The sequence below is a fragment of the Chrysochloris asiatica genome, unplaced genomic scaffold, assembly GCF_000296735.1.
Source record: "Chrysochloris asiatica unplaced genomic scaffold, ChrAsi1.0 scaffold00019, whole genome shotgun sequence".
NCBI lineage: Eukaryota > Metazoa > Chordata > Mammalia > Afrosoricida > Chrysochloridae > Chrysochloris > Chrysochloris asiatica.
Window position 1 is genome coordinate 4,768,768 of NW_006408537.1, and position 22,577 is coordinate 4,791,344.

General features: G+C 40.2%; 1 protein-coding gene across 1 annotated transcript in view; it reads left to right on the forward strand.

Moving 5' to 3' along the window:
• Positions 1–21,896, forward strand: part of LRRC1 (leucine rich repeat containing 1) — a 165,254-nt gene extending 143,358 nt beyond the window's left edge. The window contains exons 11-14 of the mRNA XM_006835723.1: positions 8,812–8,927; positions 16,075–16,247; positions 18,001–18,137; positions 20,637–21,896. Coding sequence (XP_006835786.1) covers positions 8,812–8,927; positions 16,075–16,247; positions 18,001–18,137; positions 20,637–20,795 — 585 coding nt within the window. The 3' untranslated portion in view covers positions 20,796–21,896. The remainder of the gene's footprint in view (positions 1–8,811; positions 8,928–16,074; positions 16,248–18,000; positions 18,138–20,636) is intronic.
• Positions 21,897–22,577: the final 681 nt, after the last annotated feature.

A 22,577-nucleotide genomic window follows, 5' to 3' on the forward strand; every position in this document is an offset into this window, starting at 1 on the left:
TTCTAAAATGAATTATTGAAAATAAAAGAGATACTATCAAATAAAAACTAAAAACATTAGCTGACTTTTGAGTTTCATGATGGAGAAGACCTGGGAAGCATGAAAAATAAACTATAAGTCAAAAGATAAACAGTTAATGAATTTGTCCACATGAAAATTGGATTTCTGATCATCAAAGAGGGTAAAAACAGCTTGAGAGCAGAAGGAGTTTTCAACATCATAGATAAAGGCAGTCTCTCTTTACTCTGTTAGAAATTTGGTTGCATCACTGCTGGAACCCCCTATTGGAAAGTGGTCGAAAACAAAATCCCCCTACACAGTCCAATAAACAATTCACAGAAGAAAGAACTGGTTATTGATAAGAATATTTTCAGACTCTTTAGTATTCACAAAAATGTTAATTAAAGCATTTGCCCTACCAGATTTTTAAAATAATACTACTAAATGTTAGCGAGTGCATATTACCATGAAAGTATAAATTGCTGCTGCCTCTCTTCAGGGGAATGTGATAACTATTATTTAAATTTTTAAAAATCTGAATACCTTTGATTATGCAGTTCCACCTCTAGGAACTTATCCTAAGAAACTATTCCTGGATATATGCAAAGAATTTTGCATCAACATGTTTCTCACAGTTCGTAGGAACAGGTACTATATGCCAGACCATACTAAGCATGTATAAAGAGTGGCTAACGTACCAGATCCTGTGCCCAGCTCACATATGCCAGGTGCTGTGACTGTTGTGTGCAGGGCCGCTGCCTTCTACAGTGCCCACTGCTAAGCACACATTTGACAAGCAGACATGTAGCCAGTACTGTGGCAAGTTCTTTTACACATATCTTGTCTAGTATCGAGTAGGTTCTGACTTATAGCTACACTAGGTAGGGTTTCCAAGGAGTGGCTGATGAGTTTTAATTGCAGACCTTGCGGTTAGCAGTCCATGATTATCCTATAACGCCACACCAGACTCCCAAGAGTTTTGTGAGCTGTAGGTAAATCATTATTCACATTCATTAGACTGAAAAACTAAGACTCGCAGAGGCTAAATAATTCATCCAACATTACACAGCTAATAATTGGCAAACTTAACTGGCAATTTCTTAACAAGAGCAGTTTGTTAAATAATCTGTGATGCATCTGTAGAATGAAATCGATATGTGGACAATGAATAGCCTTCTAGAAATACAGTGACAAGGAAAAATGTTCCTGATGCCATGTTTAAGCAAAGGTGTAAATATCATAGTTGTTGGTTCTACTTTTGTTAGAGTGTATGAGGGTGAGTCAAAAATATTGCTACTAGAGTCCTGGTTCATACGTGCATGAGTTATTCCAAATAAAATGTGTTTAAGCATGTCTCTGTGGTCAGTGGATGGCTGCAGACAAGTTCGCACGTTAACACTTTGTCTAAGTCTTGTTCGGGAGCCTTCAAAATAGAGCTCTAATGAAGACAGTGGCTTCCAAGAAGATTGGCTGAACCAGTTAAATTTTAGGCAGCTCAGAAGATTATGGTGACTGTTGTTTGGGATTCCCAAGGGGGTCATCTTGGTAATTTTCTTGAAGGACACTGGGACTTCTTAGGGAGAAGTTTTAAGAAAAATGATACTGCACTGGTGAGAAAAAGGCCCGTAAAGTTGCCAGTTAATTTTTTTTTCATCACTACAATGTACCTGCTCATTCTTCTTAGGTAACAAGGGCTGTCCTATGAAGGTTTCATTGAGAAATTGTACGCCAACTGCCCTGCAGTCCTGATCTTGCTCCTTTAGACGTCTTTTTCATTACCAAAGCTCAGCATTTCAAAGGAACATGATTTCAGTCCCTCGAGGAAGCCAAAACTGCAATTTTGACCTGCAAATTGTAGAGCACAGAATTCTTTGGTGAAGGGTAAAAAAATGAAAACATCACCTTCAGAAATGTATAGACCTAGGTGAAGGATACGTTAAGAAGCAACAGCTTCACATTTTGATTTTTTTTTTCATCAAGGTTTCCATGGTTTTGTAGGAATATTTTTGTACTTTCTCTCATGTGTAATCACAAATGAATGGCCATAATACTGGAAGATTGTGCATCAAAATATTAATGCTGATATCCCTCTTTTGGTGGGGTTGACATGAGTTTTTTGTTTTTTTTTTTTCATTATGCTTGTGTGTTTGTGGTTTCATTTTCCAGTCATCTTAAATAACTTTTTTGTGACCAGGAAAAAAAAATAATGAAGTAGTTATTAGTGGATATTTTGATGCCCAACGATTCAGGAAATCCCAAAGCCACATTATTTGCAAGATATGAATTCAGGAACATTTGAATAATATGCCACAGATCATGATGGGAATGGCAAAAATACTCTTGGGTTTCTAAAATAATGCACCATATTATTTCTATTCAAATTGTACTTTGACTAGATATTGCTTATGTATTTTTTTTTCTTTCTTCCCGTTAAATGTGGTTTCAATTCTGTTGCATATAATATTAAAAAAGGAAACTACTGAAGGAAAAACAAGGTTCCTTTATGTCATGGATTGGATTGAATCGCTTCAAAATAGCATGAACTTGGCTCAGCCAGTGATTCTCCATGGTTCAGCAGTTACATAATGATGTGATCATCCCTATGATGTAATCTGATGTGATCAGCCAGTCAATTGTCAGGGGACTAGGGTGGGATAGAATCCCCTTATATCACAACCCTGATGCAATGTAAGGGAGTTTCCTTGGGTTCTGACCTACATAATCTTTTATCTTGCAAGAAATAAAAAGAGAGAGAAGTGAGCAGGAGAGAGGGAGGTGCCTGGTTACCACTAAGAAAGCACAGTGGGTCCTTTGGACCAAGTGTCCCTGTGCTGAGCACCTCTGAGACCCAGGGACACACGGAGATCACCAAGGGCCAGCAGACCCACAGATGTGGAAAGGAGACCCTCCCCAGAGCCAACAGAGAGAGAAAGCCTTCCCCTAGTGCTGGTGCCCTAAATTTGGACTTCTAACTTCCTGAAGTGTGAGGGAATACATTAATGTTAAAGCCATCCTCTTGTGGTATTTCTGTTTCAGCAGCACTAGATAATTAAGACACTTTACAACAGCCTTTTAAGAACTACTTAGGAGAGAATGTAAGGGTGTAGGCAAACGGAGGTGAGTAATCTAATCTTGGCTTTCCCTGTTGGTTTTTAAATCTGACGATCTTAGACTGAGTAAGGTTTGTTGATCTGCATGTCCCATCTCCTTGGGATGGATTAGATAAGTACCAAGCAGTTGAGGGACAGTGTTATTGTGAATTAAGACAGGCACAAAATAGCTAACCAAAATTCTCACCACCTTCTATGATTTTAAGAGAGCATCAGTCTAGCCCCTTGTATTATGGGAAGGTGGTATTATGTGGTTCAAGGGACGTTTAAAAATAAGCCACTTCTTATTTAACTGGCAATCAATTGTTTAAACAGTGACTCCACTTACCAGAAGTTCTAAATTATAAAGATATTTTATCCTGTTGACCCCCAAAGACCCTATAAACTCCACCTCCTAAACCCAGAAGAGAAAGCAAAAATGCATGTGAATGATATGTATCACATAATAGTTGTCAATGCTTCACTGTTGTTGTTCAGTGCTGCCTAGTCGGTTCAGACCTGTGGCGACCCTGTTTAGGGTTTCAAGCTGCTGAGCTTGAACCGCTGACCTAGCAGTTTAAACCAACCTTGCAGTCCAGCACGTTAACCCACAGCACCACACATCAAGTCGGGTCCTAACTCATGGCGAACCCCCCCTGCACAGCGAGATTGGGCCATCGTGACACAGGGTTTTCAATGGCTGATTTTCAGAAGTAAATCGACAGGCCATTCGTTCTCATCTGTCTTAGTCTGGAAGCTCCGCTGAAGCTTTTATGCAAACCTCCCCTGACAGGCTGTACTAGTGGTTGTGCTTGGGGTCCATTAGCCCAGAATCGAACCTAGGTCTCCAACATGGAAGGCAAATATACTACAACAGAACCATGGTTGCCTCCAGTTCTTCACTATACATCAAATGGTCACTGTGACACATTGTCAGGGGAACAGTTTTCTAAGAAATTCAGGTGAGTTCAGGAAAGAGCACAGCAAAACATGTTAGGCATCCAAGTGTTGGTTGAACCTAGCCATTTGGACCTGATGGTTTCACTTCTTAAAAACAAAACAAAGCCCCCCGCCCCCCAAACAAACAAAACAAATTACTACATTCATTTGGCAACAGCTGCATGCCAGGTTCTATGATAGGCAGTAAATTATATATGTAGTTTCATTTAATTTAATACTTATTTTCACTTCTAGTTAAAGTCACATATTCACATCCATGAAACATATGTCAGAGTTTATAATCTAACCTGGCTTTGTATAATCGCAAAGCACCACTGGCTATGTTGCACTGCATTCTCCTCAGAAGCATATAAAAAGCTATACCTTTTGCATTACAATTTTGCATGCTTAAACATCTTTTCTAAATACCTGCCACCCATTCCTGTTGATGTGGAAAGAGCGCTCTGTTTGTGAGAATGTTTACCCGGGACAGCATGTGCCTGTGAAGGCTGATTCAGGCATCCCTAGCTGCAGGAACATGTGCTCTTTGTTGGCATTGTTTTAAAAAAAAACTGTAGACAATAGAGATCAGGAGGTCACACTGCCTGCACTGAGAACTCAGAGGGCCTAGAAGGCTCTTGAAAACAAATGCTTCCCGCCCCTGAGAGTCTCAAATTGCTATGCTGTTAGAGTGGGAAAGGAAAATGTAAATGAGACTTTAAACACTGGAAGTTCACACTTTCTTCCAAAACACTGAAAGGATGTTAACTTATCCAGAACTTTTATTGCCCCTGCAATTTTCAGAGTCCTCTGCAATCCATTTTAATTGGTTAATTGATTTTTAAATAGAGAATATGTACTCATGTTATCAATGAAAAATGCTCATGTGATATAACACTAGGACCCCAGGACAGATTAGCCCACAGCTGGCTGGGGCAGTGGACAACTCATGGAGATGCTTACAGCTGCAATGCATGATAACGCAGCCTAGATTTGGCTGTCTCTACCCTGCAGAAGCTGGTTATCTGGTCAGAAGGACCACAACTGATATGCTTGCTTCATTGAAGTATAGATAAATCCTGTCTTTTGAAAGCCAGACTAGGCTGTCAATTTGAGGGTCAGTCTCATGCTGGCCTTAAGACTGCCCAGCACTGAACCCAGACCACAGCACAGACTCCCCTTGCCATGGAAGAGTGTCTCTTGGGGGTCTTAGGTGTTCCTTCCTGTGAGTAGACCTTTGTTGAGATCATCTAAATATATCAGAGAGAATCTGATCATTTCGATCATCAAAAGGATCAAAAATTTAACTCCTTTCCTTCCACGATTCCTGGACATCTGAATGAAATTGACAATTCCCTTAACTCAAGGAAGGGAAGAAAGGTCAAGCCACAAAAAAGCTCCTACACATCTCTGTAGTGATTACGAATCGGGCTGCGAACCACAAGGTCAGCTGTTTGAAACCACCAGCTGTTCTGTGGGACAAAGATGAAGCTTTCTGTTCCCATAAAGATTTACAGCCTCGGAAACCCTGTACAGGGTCGCTATGAGTCAGAACTGACTCCACAGCACATAACAACAACAACACACATCTCTGTAAGGAGCTCTGGTAACATAGTGGTTACGAGTCGGTCTGCTAACCTCAAGATCAGCAGTTCAAAACTACCAGTCGTTCTGTGTGAGAAAGATGAGGCTTTCTGCTCCTGTAAAGATCTACAGCCTCGGAAACCCTATACAGGTCACTATTAATCACAACCAACTCCATGGCATACCACCACCACCACCACCACCACACATCTCTGTAGAGCTCTTGGTGTGGCACTGTGGGTTAATGTGCTGGACTGCAAAGTTGGTTTGCGCAGCAAAGCTGGCAGTTCAAGCTCACCAGGATCACTGCGGGTCAGAACCAATACAATGGCACTTCACAACAAAACATCTCTACTTTGTATGTGTGTAAAAAAACAGTTTCAGTCAAATTAACGTTTGCAGTGTGGTTTGCGCTGTCAGAAGGTTCGCATACACCAAAATTACGACAAGAACTCAGGGCAGTCAGAGGGTTCTGGGAAGACTTTCTGAAACAGCAAAAGGTATTTAGGTGCCTGTCCGTGCAGTGGCTAAATGCTCAGCTACTACCAGGCACTCTGGCTCAAAAGATTTATAGCCTTGGGAACACTATGGGGTCAGTTCTCCTCTGTTCTAGGGTCAGAATCAACTCAATGGCAGTGGGTTTGGGGTTTGAAAGAACAGTTAGCCTCCTAATAATTTGGGTGACTGGTAAGATATAGCAGGGCAGAGAGACAAGAAAGACTTATATAAAAAAACAGTGGAACTGAAAGTATGAGTTGTATTTCAAGGACAGTGGATAAACCAGTTTTACTTGGATGGGAAATGTGAATAGTAAGAAATCAGTGGACAATCTAAAAGTATTCCTGCATATCTGGTATTTCCCAGGTGTTATGGATTGAATGTATTCCCCAAAATTACATGTTGTAAATCCTAACCTTTATGCCTGCCAGTTGCTCTATGGAAGAAAGATGAGGATTTCTGCCACCAAGAAAATATAAAAGCCTCAGAAACCCTGTAGGGATGCTGTGAGTCTGAATGGATTTAACCACAGCAATGCCTGTGTTTCTAATCCCACTGGGGGGCTGGGTTTCCTTTGTTACGCTAATGAATACAATTAGTGTAGGGTGTATCTAGAGTGAATCTCTTTGGAAAGGAGTACTGGTGTGGCACTGTGGGATAATGCACTGGACTGCAAAGTGGATTTAAACTGCAAAGTCAGTGGTTCAAATTCACCAGCCCTTCTTTGGCAACCCTTCAGAAACAGGGTCGCTATGCGTTGGAACTGACTCGGTAGCACTTCATAACAAGAGAGGAAAGAGATGTCAATTTACCTGAAGATTGTCCAGAAACAGAAAACAGAAGGGCAAAGCCCTTCACGCCAAGCCAACAGAGAAAGCCTTCCGGATAAGAGTTGGTGCCCTGAATTTTGGACTTCTAGCTTCTAGCTGTGAGAGAATACAAGTCTGCTTGTTAAAGAACCCACTTGTGTGGTATTTCTTTTATTGCAGCATTACACATAACATAGGTTAAGACACCAGGTGACCAAAGACTCTTGTTAATCAATTTCTCTAATACATTTAATTTTCTTTATCACGGTTGAATACTTACTGTGGTTAAATATGAACCCTGGTGTAGTGCTGTAAGATAAGCACTGGACTGGTAACCACAAGGTTAGGAGTTCAAACCCACTAGCAGTCTCAGAAATCCTACAAAAGGTCACTGTGAGTTGGAACCAACTCAGTGGCTCGCCACAACAAACTCTTTTGCATTAGTTCTTAAAGGGAAGCTATAAAAAGGTTGTGTTTGAAAGCAATTATGAAGCAATTTTGCAAATATATATTCTACTCTTTAAGATAGTCTATACATACATTAAAGGAGCCCTGATTACCTCTAGCATAAGCACTGGACTGCTAACTGAGGGTTGGCAGTTCAAACCCATCAGCCACTCTGAGGGAGAAAGAAAAGACTTTCTGCTCCAATAAAGATTTACAGCTTCAGAAACCCTGTACCCTGTTGCTATGAGTTAGAATCAATTTGGTTCCAGTGGAATTGTGTGTGTGTTTTAAATTTAATTTAAGATATTTATATTTTAAACACATCCGAATTAGGAAAGGTCAGAAGATCTATTCAGATATCATTGAAGATTCAAGTCTCTTGTGCTTCCTGGAGTGGGAAGGTCTGTGGAGTATTTTTCCATATGTCAGAAAGAGATCAATAGGTTCCTTCATGAGCCTTTTCGAGCGATTGCTCTTAGTCAGGATAGTGAGTGCAAGAAGAATGTAGTACTTTATGAAGTCCTGCAGAATGTTGTGTCTGGGATCGAGTTGTTTTTCCACCCCTTGGCTCAGCTTTCCTGACTGTAATAACCACAGCCAATTTATGCAAGAGAATCACTGAATTCTTTTTAGCCTATGTTCTTTTTTGAAGACCAGTCTCATACAAAGCTCAGTCTCATACAAATCCTTGAATTCCACACATTAAAAAAGAAAAGAAAAAGTAATTAGATTTGGCATGGATGTAGATACTAATTCATATGCGTTCACCAACAGCTCCTGAGGAGATGAATGAGTGTATCTACCAAATCTACTTCTAATTAAGATGGTTATATATTTGTCAAAGGAAAACGACTTTACCAATTAAGTTTTGAATGATGAGAAGCTACTAAGAGATGTAAGGTAGAAACAATACACTTATGTCGAGACTCTGAGGATACTGTAATTAGGGGGCCAGTCTTCAAAAGGGTGTGTGTGTGCCCATGTGTGTTATATCAGTGTCATCTTGAGCCGGACTCTTTTGAAACTGAGCCGTCACACTCTCCTTTATCACCAAATAATCTTTACCCAGACCTGTATAGTTCCGTCACCATATTCAGCAGGCATCATTGCACTCCATACAAGCAGTGGGAAACTATTTCCTTTTCAGAATGAAATTTGAACTGTATTGCTTACTTTCTTAATTTAGTATGCATATGTGTAATGTTTTACAGAGATATTTTTTGAATATACTAGACTTCTCATGTATCATATGATTCAGGGTTAATCATGAATCATGCTCACTCGTCAGTGCAAGTTCAAATGATGCGGTTTAATTCACAGACTTTTGTGATTTGTGCATTTTGATAAGCGAGTTACTTCAATCCCATGCCACGCTCACCTCCCCTCCCACCCCACCCCCCAAAAAAAAAGCCCAGGAAAAAAGATGATTTTGTTTCTCACTGTAGATTGGTGGATGCTGCGGCCTCACTGTGTTCTGCGTGCGTGACAACAGGTTAACTCGGATACCTGCTGAGATGTCACAGGCGACAGAACTTCATGTCCTGGACGTGGCAGGGAACAGGTATGTAACTTTTGGTAGGCTTTGCTTGAGACTGGAAAACAAATATGCTAACACCAATGTCTGCTGTGTGTCTTTGCTATCTTGCCTTTGCTCCATGTTTATCTATTATCCATTAGTCAGGTATCCAGACCAGGGAATCCTGAACGTGGAGTCCTTTCAAGTTTAAGCTATGCTTCTGTGGGAATGCCTCCCAGAATGACAGTTCATTGAGGAAAACAGCATTTAGACTTGGAGAGATTTAGGTCTTAACCTCAGCTTTTAGAACTCACTTTAAATCATCCTTGGTTTCAGAGTTTCCTCATCTGCAACACAAGCTTGAAGCTTGAATTATTTGGACCTTAGGTTTTAACTGGGGGTCTGATGGCTCTGCTAGTGACTCTGAACCCCCTGAAATTGTACCAAAATTGTATTTTTCTGGCTTGTGGATTCATAGCTTTTGTCAGAATCTTCAGATGATTCATAATAAGTTAAGAGCCACCTAAATGATAACTCCAAGGGTACAGCAGCACCTTTTTCTCAAGTTCTGGGCTTGCGAGTATGGGGGAAAGGGGGCTTCAAAAGTTAATGGAAAATTCCATTATGCTTTAGTTGCATTTTTCCGTGAATTTTTTGAAGCCCCCCTTGAGCTATTGGACTGTTTGCCAATTTCTGGAGTGAGTGTGCCTTCTCCTCACTGTGGTAGAATGCAGATTTGTTTCAGTGACTCAGAGCTAATTTCAGCACCCAGATGTCATGTTCTTTCTTTCCCCTTGTCTCTACCTGGGACCCTCTTCTCTCTGTTCTCTCTTCTTCATCTCCATGCTTTATCCTCTCCTCAAGCCTTGTCTCTGAGTGTGCATTTGGTGAACTTGCCCTTCCGTAGGGCTCACAGGCAATGACAGTTGCCTGTTTGCATGCATCACTCCTCCTACACCTAGAGTTACCTACAGTTAGATCTCATGGTTTATGTGCCGGTGTATCACTCGTCCCTTGTGCAGTGCTTGGCACACAGTACACACCTGGTACAACTTCAAGAAGTTCACGGAAAAGTTCCAATGCCTTTTAACTCTAATGTTTCCGCAAACATTTTTGAAGCCCACTTGTGTTTACTGACTGAAGCGTATATTGTGGATAGTTTTTACAGAACGAATAGGTGACCACTGGGAAATGTATTACAGGCTTCAGTACCAAAAGGAACTTTTAAAATCACTTTCAAGTGTGATATGATTAGAGAAGACAAGAGTGATCAACCAGGGAAAAATGATCCATGACTGAAAATGATGAATGCCAGCAATCTGAAGAGTTTTTTCAGGGCTGTCTCCTAAGTGCTGCTTAGCTAGTCACAGGCCAGCATTTTTCATTCTTGCTAATGCATTCTAGACAACAGAATAAGCAAACAGCAGTGCTCGACTGGAGCCCAGAGATGAGTTAGGGCTTCAGGGAAGTTAACCTTTTAGAAGTTAATGCTTTCAGGTGACCTTGATAGATTCTTAACCACTAACTGGCTGCTGGAAACTGAGCACTAATTTGACTGGAATGTTGAATTTCTGATGGACTAAGCATGGCAGTCCTGGTGTGGTGTGGTGGTTTAATGCTGTGGACTGCAAAGTCAGTTTGAACCACAAGGTTGGTGGCTCCCCGTCACCAGCCGCTCCTCGGAAACCCTGTATAGGGTTGCTACGGGTTGGAACCAGCTCGATGGCACTTAACAACAAAAAACATTTCAGAAGATACAGAGCTTGAGAAGGGTGTCCCTTTCCAGACCACTCACCTCCAGCTGTAGCCAATACAATGACTCCACACATTCCTGGTTCTTGGTACAGTGTGGGCATGAATTTGTAATGCTAGTTCTTGAGCAGGAAGATGACTCTGACATCTCAAAACTGTTTTTTTGTTGTTGTTGTTTCACATGAGTAAGATCACATTCTCTAGTTCTCAGAAGAAGGGAATGTTAGAATTTTATTACGCTTGGGCTGGGGTAGGAAAAGCCCAATGAAAAAACTGTAGTTAAATAGTTGTCATCTGAGTCAGTTAAGTGTGTATTTGTAAATATAGATTCATAACCAAATTTTAAGCCTATTAAACTATTTAATTACTACTTATTAAACGATCAGTATTGAAGCTAATTAAATTATAATGATTTTTAAAAAGATTACCACATCAGCCTTTTAGCTTACAGTAATGTCCCACAGAGGGTAGTACCCAACAGAATAGAAGTTTCTGCCTCTTCTCTCAAGCATATAAAAACAGCACATGACATCAGAGAGTGTGTGCCTGTTAGCTTCTGAAGGCTTTCCTTTACAAGTGGTAAGATCTTTGCTAACAAGGATAAGTATAAAGTGCCACTTGGACATTAAGTATCAGTAAGGAAGAAGGTGTTTTGTATTCTCAGCTATCCATGGGCATAGAACTACTTAACTCATGGGCTCAGTTCACTGCAGTGTTGTTGTTGGGTACTGTCAAGTTGCTTCACGTGGTTACAAAGTAGCACTGCCACATCAGGTTTCTTGGCTATCCTCTATGGAAGCAGATCACCAGATGTTCCCAGAGCTGCTGGATAGATTTGAGCTGCCAACTTTTCAGTTAATAACTGAGCACTTAACCTATCCTTAGCATAGCCTTCAGTGCACTGTTGGTTGTTGTTATGTGCCGTCGAGTCGGTTCTGACTCATAGCGACCCTGCACAGGGTTTCCGAGGCTGTAAATCTTTACGGGAGCAGAAAGCCTCATCTTTCTCCCGCGGAGCGGCTGGTAGTTTCAAACTGCTGACTTGAGGTTAGCAGCCCGAGTCGTAAACACTACACTACCAGAGAAATGTTGTTAGTACCAAATATTAGATGCAATGTCAATCAGTGGAGGACTTGTTTGTACCTTGTGCTCTGTTGGTGACCATGTCTGTACTTTATATTTATTATCTGATTTTTTAAGTATCCAATTTTTAAATAATTAAATATAACAGTATAACCATACTGGAAGATATTGATCAGCCTAATAATGGGGTTTTTTTCTCTAGTGACATGGAAGGGGGCGTGAAGCTGAGTGAAAATAGTAAACTTCTGAACAATAATGTATCACTCTCATTTTTTCCTTAATACACTATGCAGTACACCAAAATACTAAAACTAATATCCCTAGGAGGGGTAGAGACTTGGGGGTAAAAGACAGTTTTCACTTTAGTTGTTTTGGAATTGTTTAATTTTTTTTTCCTTGATCATGTTTTTACTATGAATTTTTAAACATGTATTAAAACTTTGCTTAAAACAAAGTATTCTGGTAGGAGATACCAGAAGCGGGTGAAAAGTTAAATTGTAAGACGTATTCAGTCATAGGGTAAGATACTATCACAATAAGAAGTAGGCCATGGTTGGTTGCTAAATAAATTTGACAAAGCAGTTGCTGTTTTAGTTCAGAGATGGAAGAGGTTACCTCAGGCTGCGAAGATAATCCACACCCAGTTCATGTGCTTTATAGTCCTTGTACCATTGGAGTAAAACGTAACCACCAGCTTTCTATTTCTGGGGCGATGTGGTCCGAAATGGAACATAGAGATGTGTAATGATGGGCCTATGGCTTCTGGTATTTACCCTCTTTGTTTTGTAGTGTACAGAAAGAACCAGAATAAGCCAAAAACACATTATAAGCTCATCTGGTAATGGAAGGGAAAAATATAGAGATACATATTTTTTAATTTGTTTCCTGACTTGGAGTTGAGATGGCTCACCCAAGAGTAACAGAGGAGTATGTGTATCCCTTCACCCCAGACCCCAGTGAACCAGTGAGATGGCTGGCAAAGCTTGCAGAATTTCTGTGTGCAAGACTGTACAAGGAGCAGAGCCCTTTTTCTCCTTACCACCTCTGGGATCACTTCTGTCCTCAAGATAACTTGTGAACAAGCTAGGTGTGGTGTGAACTCGGCTCGCTGCAGCCAGAGTCAGCCTGGCATCTTGATTCTTTGCAGGAAAGCTGGTGCATTAGACAACTCATTAATCTTACATGGCTTAGTTAAATATGATTACAAGATCTGCTGCTGTAGAGTCCACTAATTTATTTTAGCTTTTACCATGTAGTTGTCATCCTGTGGTGCTATTACTTGTTATTAATGTTCTTTTTAACTTTTCATTTAAGCCTGTGCATTAACATTCAGCTGAGAGGCCAGTTATTAGTCTGAGAAGTTATGATGACCATGTTGTTAGTATCTGTGACTTATACCAGTTTTCAAATTGTGATTTCTTCTTTTTCTCTTAATGTTCTTGTGGTTAAGAAAGTAGAGGCATTGACTGTAATTTTTTTGATCATGATCTTAAAACTTTAAACATTGTAGAGAATGTGAGTTTAACTCCTGTTTTGAAAGAAACAGGATTAAAAAAAAAGTTCACAAGAAACTTTCCTATTAATAATTCAATGAAGTGAAAAAATTATTTCCTGTAATTTGTCAATTGAGTGGTATATGTTTCTGAAAATGCAATATTACTCTGTTGGTAAGATGTATAAGTGGATTTCCCATATAGGTTAACTAAAAATGAGTATATACTCATTTATACATAAATACTGAAAGAGGAAGTCCAAAGTGCATTGAAAGAAGTGGCAAAGAACAAGGCACCAGGAATTGATGGAATAAAAATTGAAATCTTTCAAGAAAGTGAGGCAGCACAAGAGGCACTCACTCATCTCTGCCAAGAAATTTGGAAGACAACTATCTGGTCGAAGATTCCAAAGAGAGGTGACCCAACGGAATGCGGAAATCATCAGACAATCTCTTTGATAACCCATGCGAGTAACATTTTGCTAAAGGTAACACAGAAACCACTAAAAGCATACATTGACAGAGAACTTCCAAAGGTTCAAGCCATATTCAGAAGAGGCCGTGGAACGAGGGATATCATTGCTGATATCCGATGGATATTGGCTGAAAGCAGAGAGTATCAGAAATGTTTACCTGTACTTTATTGACTACGCAAAGGCTTTTGATTGTGTGGATCATGACAACCTATGGACAACATTGCAAAATATGAGTACTCAGGAACACTTAATTGTGATCATGAGAGCTGTGTACCTGGACCAAGAAGCAGTTGTTTGAACAGAACTTGGGAACACTGAATGTTTTAAAATTAAGACAGGTGTGCAACAAGGTTGTATTCTTTCACCATACTTATTCAACCTGTATCTGAGCAAATAATCCTAGAAGCTGGGTTCTATGAAGAAAAACATGGCATCAGGAGTGGAGGAAGACTCATTAACAACCTGCGATATGCAGATGATACAACCTTGCTTGCTGAAAGTGAAGAGGACTTAAAACATTTACTGATGAAGATCAAAGAGCATAGCCTTCAGTATGGTTTACATCTCAATGTCAAGAAAACAAAAATCCTCACCACTGGACCAATAAACAACATTCTTATCACTGGAGAAAAGATTGAAGTTGTCAAGGATTTCATTCTTCTTGGACCAACTATCAGCACTCATGGAAGCAGCAGTCAAGAAATCAAATGACGTATTGCATTAGGCAAATCTGCTGCACAAGACTTTTTAAAAGTGTTGACAAGTAAAGATGTCAATTTGAGGACTAAGGTGCGCCTGACCCAAGCCATGATATTTTCAATAACCTCATATGCATGCAAAAGCTGGACAGTGGGTAAGGAAGACTGTAGAAGAATTGATGCATTTGAGTTATGGTGTTGGAGGAGAATATTGAAAGTGCCCTGGGCTGCTAGAAGAACCAATAGATCTGTTTTGGAAGAAGTGCAGCCAGAGTGCTCCTTGGAGGCCAAGATGGCCAAATTTCATCTCTCATACTTCGGGCATATTGTCAGGAGGGACCAGTCACTGGAGAAGGAAATCATGTTTGATAAGGTGGAGGGTCAGAGAAAAAGAGACCCCCAACAAGATGGATTGGCCAAGTGGCAGCATTGATGGAATCAAGTGTGGCAGCAGTAGTGAGGTTGGCCCAGGATTGGGCAGTGTTTCGTTCTGCTGTGCATAAGGTTGCTATGGGTCAGTACCGACTTGATGGCACCTAACAATAACAAAAATTTCATGAAAGGAATACTTGCTGTCATATGATTTAAAAAAAAAAAAAAGAATTAATTAGCCAGAGATTTCTTTTAGACAAAGATGTCTCATTTTTGTAAATAAAGTAAGTCATGGAATATTACTATTTACCTATTTTATAGTCACTTCTAAGGCTGATATATAATTTAATAAATGGAGTCATCCTTTCAGTGGAAATACCTGATGGAACGTAATGTTAAATTCCTGGGAAACACAGAGGCTTGGCTGTTTTTAAAAAGTGAATTGATAGACAAGTTGAGGCATTGGTTTTCACTAAAGCAGATTTTCTTACTCTTGCTGCTCTTGGCATTTGGGGCCAGATGATTCTCTGGTGTGTGTTATGTGCATGAGTGTGAGCCCTGTCCTGTTCAGTGTGGGATACTTAGCAGCATCCCTGCACCCTGGACCTTGGACCCACTAAATACCACTAGCATCTTCCCTACCCCACCCCACCTGTGCCAACCAAAAACGTCTCCAGACATTGCCCAATGGCCCTTAGGGGCCTAATTGCCTCTTCTGGAAAACCACTACACTGAAAGTAAATTTTAGCAAGTAACAAGTATGCAGATGATTTCTGGCAGGTAGCCTTTCAGTTCCCCATTTATGGATAGATTTAAGAGGTTGCAGCCAAGCTGTCAGATTTTTGTGACGCATAAATATAAAACTAATCTTTAGGTGTCTTATTACAGTTTTTAGAGTGCTTTCATAGATACTAGCTCATATGAAACTGAAAACAGTCTGATTTGGATAATAATTGTCACGTAGGAGTTTGACAGGTGGGAGCTGCTAGAAACGGAAAGATAAAAGTTTAAAGTGTAATACTGAAAGTAATCTACTTAGATGAAGCAGAATCTATAACCAAGGGTTTTGGAGCTGCTTCAAGACTAAGACAAACCAGGAAGAAAATCCTGGCTATCGTTTTTCTAAAATCCATCAAAGAAAACCCTGTGGATCATAAGGGTCCGATCCACTGTGCATGGGGACTGGCTGGGCAGCAAATGACAGTAAGAAGTATAAACAACATTTTTGAGCACTTTGAACCAGGAAACCATTTTTATTTACAGGAGTTGATTTAATCACACAATTTGAGGTTGTGCCATCTCCCTTTGTTATAAATTAGGTTGTTGCATCTGCCTTTATCCCTGACCACCTTGAAGCTGAAGGCTCTTTGGTTATCTGACAACCAGTCCCAGCCTCTGCTCACGTTCCAGACGGACACAGACCACACCACAGGGGAGAAGATTTTAACCTGCGTCTTACTTCCTCAGCTGCCTTCTGAACCTACTTGCCAAGGTGAGTTTAATTTAAGGATAGTCATCCTGGGGCCATAGGAATGAGTAGGAATTGACATCTGTCCATACAGCCTCTTACTCCCCACGTGAATGAGATTGTATTTTGTTCAGTCTGCTCCCAGAATCAGCCCAGCTGAGGTCATTGTGGGACTTCTCGGGGAAGTTTCCCTTGCATCCTTGGCAGAGAAAATGCATCTTATACCACCTCTTTTATCATGTCTGGAATTCTTTACACAACCTTTCAGTTTTTCATTTTAGCTATGGGTAAAAATGCAAATGTTCCTAAGAAAGGTAATTGTTGTTGTTAAAGTGCCGTCAAGTCGATTCCTACCCACAGCGACACTGTATAGGGTTTCCAAGGAGCAGATGGTGAGTTTGAAAGAAAGGTAATAGAGTCACTTAAAATCCACACTTGCAATATGAGGATTAGTAGTTGCCACTACTGGCATACTGTTTTTAATCCACTGAGTTGTTATGAGTTTATTGCCTCTTTGTTTTGTAAATTATATGTGATTTTAAGAAATGCTCACACTAGCAACTAAATGCTATTATATAATAATTCCTTAGCTGAAAGCCTGGTTTGATAGAAAAGAACTGGAATGCTCTCAGAAAGTAGGAGCCTCTGAATCAGGAGGGCCCCCAACCCAATTTGTCAATGTTAGCTTTGTTGGGTGAGCTTTAAGACCCTAAAAGACAAATATGGTAGAAGGATTTACTAAAGAAAGTACTAGTATACCACATGCCACAGCGATGGTTCGGGGGTATATTTCTCATCTTCCTCGCAGAAGACCCAGGCTAGATTCCTAGCCAGTGCACCTGATAAACTGTTAAACCACCCTCTGTTGTTGGGTGGCCTGTGTGTTGCCCTAATGCAGAACACATTTCAGTAGAAGTTCCAGATGAAGCCCCTGTGGACCTCAATGGTTTCATAGGAAACTGATCACAGGGTTGCGTAGGATCAGGCAGCATTTTGGTCAGCTATGCCTGGGGTCACCATGAGTTAGGCACCAACTTGACAGCAGCTAGCAACAGCATTATTTAACACGTGCTGTCACATCACTGTCATGAGAAAGTTTTTAATGTTAGTGTGTAACAGAAAATTAGGAAAAAGAATTCTGTCAGTGATTAACATAGTATGTGCTGAAATAGTAAACATACAAATTTGGCAGATATTTTACATGATCTCAGAATTTTGCATCATTAAAGAGAAGGGGAAACCTGTCCAAGGTCTTTTTTTAAATTATTATTACTATTAATAGTTGCCATTTTAACTATTTCTAAGTGTACAATTCAGTGGCATTAACTGCATTCACCATACTGTACAACCATCACCAATTTTCATTTCCAAATGTTTTTTCTTCTGCTCAACATGAACTTAGTACCCCTTAACTAATGCTTAAGAGGTCATCTTATTGTTTGCTTTCAAAGCCAGTCTGCCCTCTGTATTCCAGAGGTTATGCCCCTGGTAATCTTTATGTATTCTGCATAAGACCAGTTGCTCCTGAGTGTCGGAGGAGAACTGCTCTCTAGGAGTTTCAATGGCAGATTTCTTTGTAGTAATTCACTGGGCTTGCCTTCTAAGACTCTAGGTAGACTTGAACCTCCAACTTTTTGATTAACAGCAGAGAGCACATTAACGGCTGGCACTACGTAGAGACTTAATTATTCTGCCTAGTTGGCCACCAAATTGATACGAAGCCATTGCCAGGCACATGAAGTAGATTTCCCTGTTGACATGTCCTTTGTCCCGATAGAGAATCTGCCTCGCTGTGGTGCTCTGGAGAACTTGGTGAATGATGTCTCCGATGAAGCCTGGAATGAGAGTGCAGTAAACAGAATCAGTGCAATCCGATTTTTAGATGACGAACTAGATGAAGACGACAATCAAGCGGTATGTATGGAAGTGGAAACCCTTTGCCTCCAGGGTTCAAATGTATAAATTTTCCAAATATTGAGAATGGTATTTAGTAAGGACTTTTCAAAAAAAAAAAAATAATAGTGAAGTTTCTACTTTGTCTTTAGCATTTAGGATTCATTTTGAAGACAAAACAAGGTACATTTGGGTGTGAGTTCATAAACTGTTAATAAGGGTTTTTGTTTGACTAATGTATGACGTTTTTGTTGGTGCTGTTAGCCTCTTTGTCTATGATAGCCCCTCTTCTCCATCCTCCACTGTTTTTTTAAAATCCATTGAGAACTGTTTATTTTTCGTGTTCCCCGTGAAGTTAGTCTCTTCTTACTCTCCTCCGTCCTACTTCCTCACCTATGACTTAGTTTCCCTTTGTGAGATCAGGTCACCTGCACCTTCATGTAGACTGCTTGTGATCGTATCCTATGAGGTGACTTTAGGAGTTGTTTAGAAATCAAGAACAGATTTGAAAATACTTCTGACTCTTACTGTCATCTGCACTTGAACGTGGCTCTCTGCTACTTTCAGTAGAATACACTACTGCAAACAGCTGAACTTTGTCTTACATTGGGGTAAGGAAGACATGTCACAGGACTCTGTGACAACTTTAGAAATCTTTCTACAAGTTGACTTTGGTTTCCTAAACTCCTTGCAGTGATTGGTTATCTTCATAAGCAGAGCTTAAAGGGATTATGTACAGCCCCCAAATCAAAGGGCAGCTTTTACATTGTTCCTGATGGCCTTGGCTATTCTGGCTGTTACCAAATAGGATTTTCGTACAAAATGCGAATTAGGAATGGCAAAATAACTTCAACGTAAATGATTCTTTAATGCTTGCTTACCTTGTGGCTTCTTGTTCAGTGCCATCGATTCAGTTCCAACTCGTAGCAACCCTGATAGGGTTTCCAAGGAGCAGCTGGTGGGTTTGAACTGCCGACCTTGGGGTTCGCAGTCCAGTGCTGAGTCTACAGCGCTACTCCAGAAGTTCCTTGTTAGAGTCTGATGATTTCACCAGTTGCTTCAGTGCCACATTAGTATTACCTGAGTTTAACTCTTCCAGAAACTTCTGGACAGGACATTTAAAAGATTAAAATACTATTGTATGAGCTAAAGAGAATGTAAAATAAATAATCTGATTTTGTGTAATTGCCCAGACCCTATCACTTCATTTCCAGCACTATAGTCTTTTTTAGAAGAATGTGCACTTTCATCAGTAGGCACATAAATAGCCCAAATAGCCACAAAATAAGAAAAGAAATCTTTCCCTCTCAGCTTCCCTTTTACTAAAGCTCCCATGCTTCAGGGCTAAAGGAAACCAGAACTACTTTTGAGTTATAGTAGAACATTATAGTGATAGGAATTTAGGATTTTTAAAAAATCCTTCCACCTTTTCTTCCTCCACATCCTACAGTTATGTTTTGAAAATCTTTTCGTATTTGTTTTTGCTTTTGGTTCATAGTACTTTATTTTTATCTTACATGTATCTTGTTTCAAAAATAAACCCAAGATCACATCTCCCCTCCCCCCCCCAACACACACAGACTCCTACTATTGAATCAGAGGCGCCCTATAGGACAGAGTAGACCTGCTCCATAGGGTTCCCATGTTTATAGTCTGGAACCATTCCATGGGTTAATTAATGCTCTGGGCTGCGAGGTCAGCTGTTCAAATTCACCAGCTGCTCCTCGGAAACCCTATGTAGGGTCACTGTGAGTGGAGCCGACTTGATTGCACTTAGCAGTTTTTACGGAAGCTGAGTGCCACATCTTTCTTCCATGGAACAGCTGGTGGGTTCTAACTGCTGACATTTTGATGAACAGCTGAGCGCTTAACCACTCACTATGTCCCCAGGAATCACTTATTTTTGAACTAGCGCTCTTTTTATCTACCCCCAAATCCTCGGAAACCCTCTACAGAGCCGCTGTGAGTCAGAACCGACTTGACGGCACTTAACAGCAACAACACTCTTTTCTAAGAACTAGCCTGCTAAGTGTAGGATCAATGGTTCAAACCCACCAGCTGCTGCTTGTAAACACTATGTAGTCACTATAAGTTGGACCCCACTCAACATCACTTAACAACAGCATGCTTTTATTTAAAAAGTAATATCGCTATTTTGAATTATGTTGTTAAGTAATGTCGAGTTGGTTCCTACTCATAGCAACCCTGTATGGGGTTTCCAAGAAGTGGCTGGTGGGTTTGAACCGCCGACGTTATGGTTCAAACCAACCTTGCAGTCTAGTCCTTTATCCTACAGCACCACATCTTGACTAGCTGAGTTAAATGAAATACTTTTATCTTCCATTAATTACTAGTAAGCAATTGATTAATACACTGTGCTCCAAAGAAAACTTTTCTTATCCACTTTAATTCATACTCTTCAAGGAGGAGCTTTGTCATAGAATACTAATGTCTCAAAGCTGCATGTTTGAGAGGGTAATGGGATAAAACTAAAACACGTATCCACCTGTTTGTTTTTAGAGAACACTTCTAAGGCGAGCCACTCCGCACCCAGGGGAGTTAAAGAGCATGAAAAAGACAGTGGAGAATTTACGGAACGACATGAATGCTGCTAAAGGACTGGATTCCAACAAAAACGAGGTCAACCATGCCATGGACCGAGTGACCACTTCTGTGTAGCGTTTCACCTGGGCGTTTTACCTCTTGTGTCTTCCCTTGCTGTGGAGACGTTCCCATTCCCGCTGCTCTGGGGAGCCTCCTGCAGTCCTTCGTCTTAACCAGAACCTGGCGCATCCTCTCTCAAGTGGCAGCGTTGGGATGCTGCTCTCTCAAAGGAAGTGCCTTACTCTAACCTATCCACCGGGCTTTGCACCAGTCATCTCCTGGCCTGATTTTTTTTTTTTTTTTTTTCAGTTGTTTGTAATAAGTAGAATACACTACTGTTGACATCTGACCTTTGTTTTTGTCTTATGTTGGGATAAGGGAGAGCAGGAATGGGAATTTTTGCTCTCTTCTCTTCCATATGTACTGGAACATTTTGGACCCAAGTTCTCTTGGACCTACTGATAAGAGATAGTTTTATGTGTGGGAGCGAAAACTGATACTTTTATAAACCCTTTTTTGGCAGCTCAGATGGTGTAAATTTTAACAATTTTGTATAGGAATTTCATAACAAAAATATATGTATTTTCTTTTTTTGGTTGTTGTTATTTTATCATGGAAACGGTACATATTTTAGTATCTGCGCAGGAAAAAAAAAGAAAAACAGTCCTAAAGTATTTGTTTTTATTTGTACCATCCACTGTGCCTTAATGTAACCTGTGTCATGTCAGACCCATTGTAAACAGTGGCCTCTGTGAGCAGGAAGATGAGGATTGGAATGTGGTACTTTCAAAGCAGTGTTTGATTGTAATTAGAAATCTACCTGGTGGATTTGTTTCTAACCAAAAAGAATTACCACTGATTTGTAAATTATTTCAACTGATTTTTTTTTCCTTGAAGTTGAACCAAAGGATTGAAATACTTATTTGTCATTTCTTACATGTTAGCTTTTCCTGAGTTAAGTCACTTATAATGAGTGCTGTCTCCGACTGCACCCGCTCCAAAGGTTATGTGCCATTTGTAAAACAGAACAGAGAAGAGAAGCACAAAAAAGGAAAACAGGCTCAGAAACTCAGTGGGTAAATAAATTATGTACTGAAAAGGAAGTTATGATTCTTACTGAAGAAAGCTTTGAGAGTTTTAGATCCAGATCCCAAACCATAATAAAGCAAAATAGCCAATGATTGTAATAGGAATGTTGGTATCTTTCTAAGTGTAATTTTAATTTGTAAATAGAGTTTGAATCAAGGTATAAGAAGATATTGCTTCAAGATTTCATTTTAAATCTGCTAACTTAAGGGGTATGGGACTATGTTTTGGTGTGATTCTGTTGATTTCTTTGTGTGTGTGTGTGTGATGTGATAAAAGATAAATGAAAAAGGCTAGTCACTATGTGGTGTTCAGGGAAATCCTGTCTTTTTTTTTTCCCTCCATGAAATAAACTCAACTTGGACGTTGGCCATGTAGCTTTTCAAAATTTATCATTACTATATATGTAGGCACTAGACCACAAGGTCGCTTGAATCACAAGGTCGGTGGTTCAAACTCAACAGCCGCTCCTCAGAAACCCTACACAGGGTCACTGTGAGTTGGAACTGATTCAGCGGTAGCACATAACAACAACATTTATGTTGCTGGGAGCAGATGATTGCTCAGCTGCTAACCAAAAGTGTGGTGGTTTAAACCTACCCTGAGGTACCGCAGAAGAAAGGACTGGTGATCCACTTCTGAAAGGTCACAACCATTACAAATTCTGTGGAGCAGTTAAATTGTGAAATATGGGATAACCACCCATGAGTCTGAATCAACGTCATGTCACCTGGGTCATGTATGCACAAATAAATGATAGCAGGTAGCCGA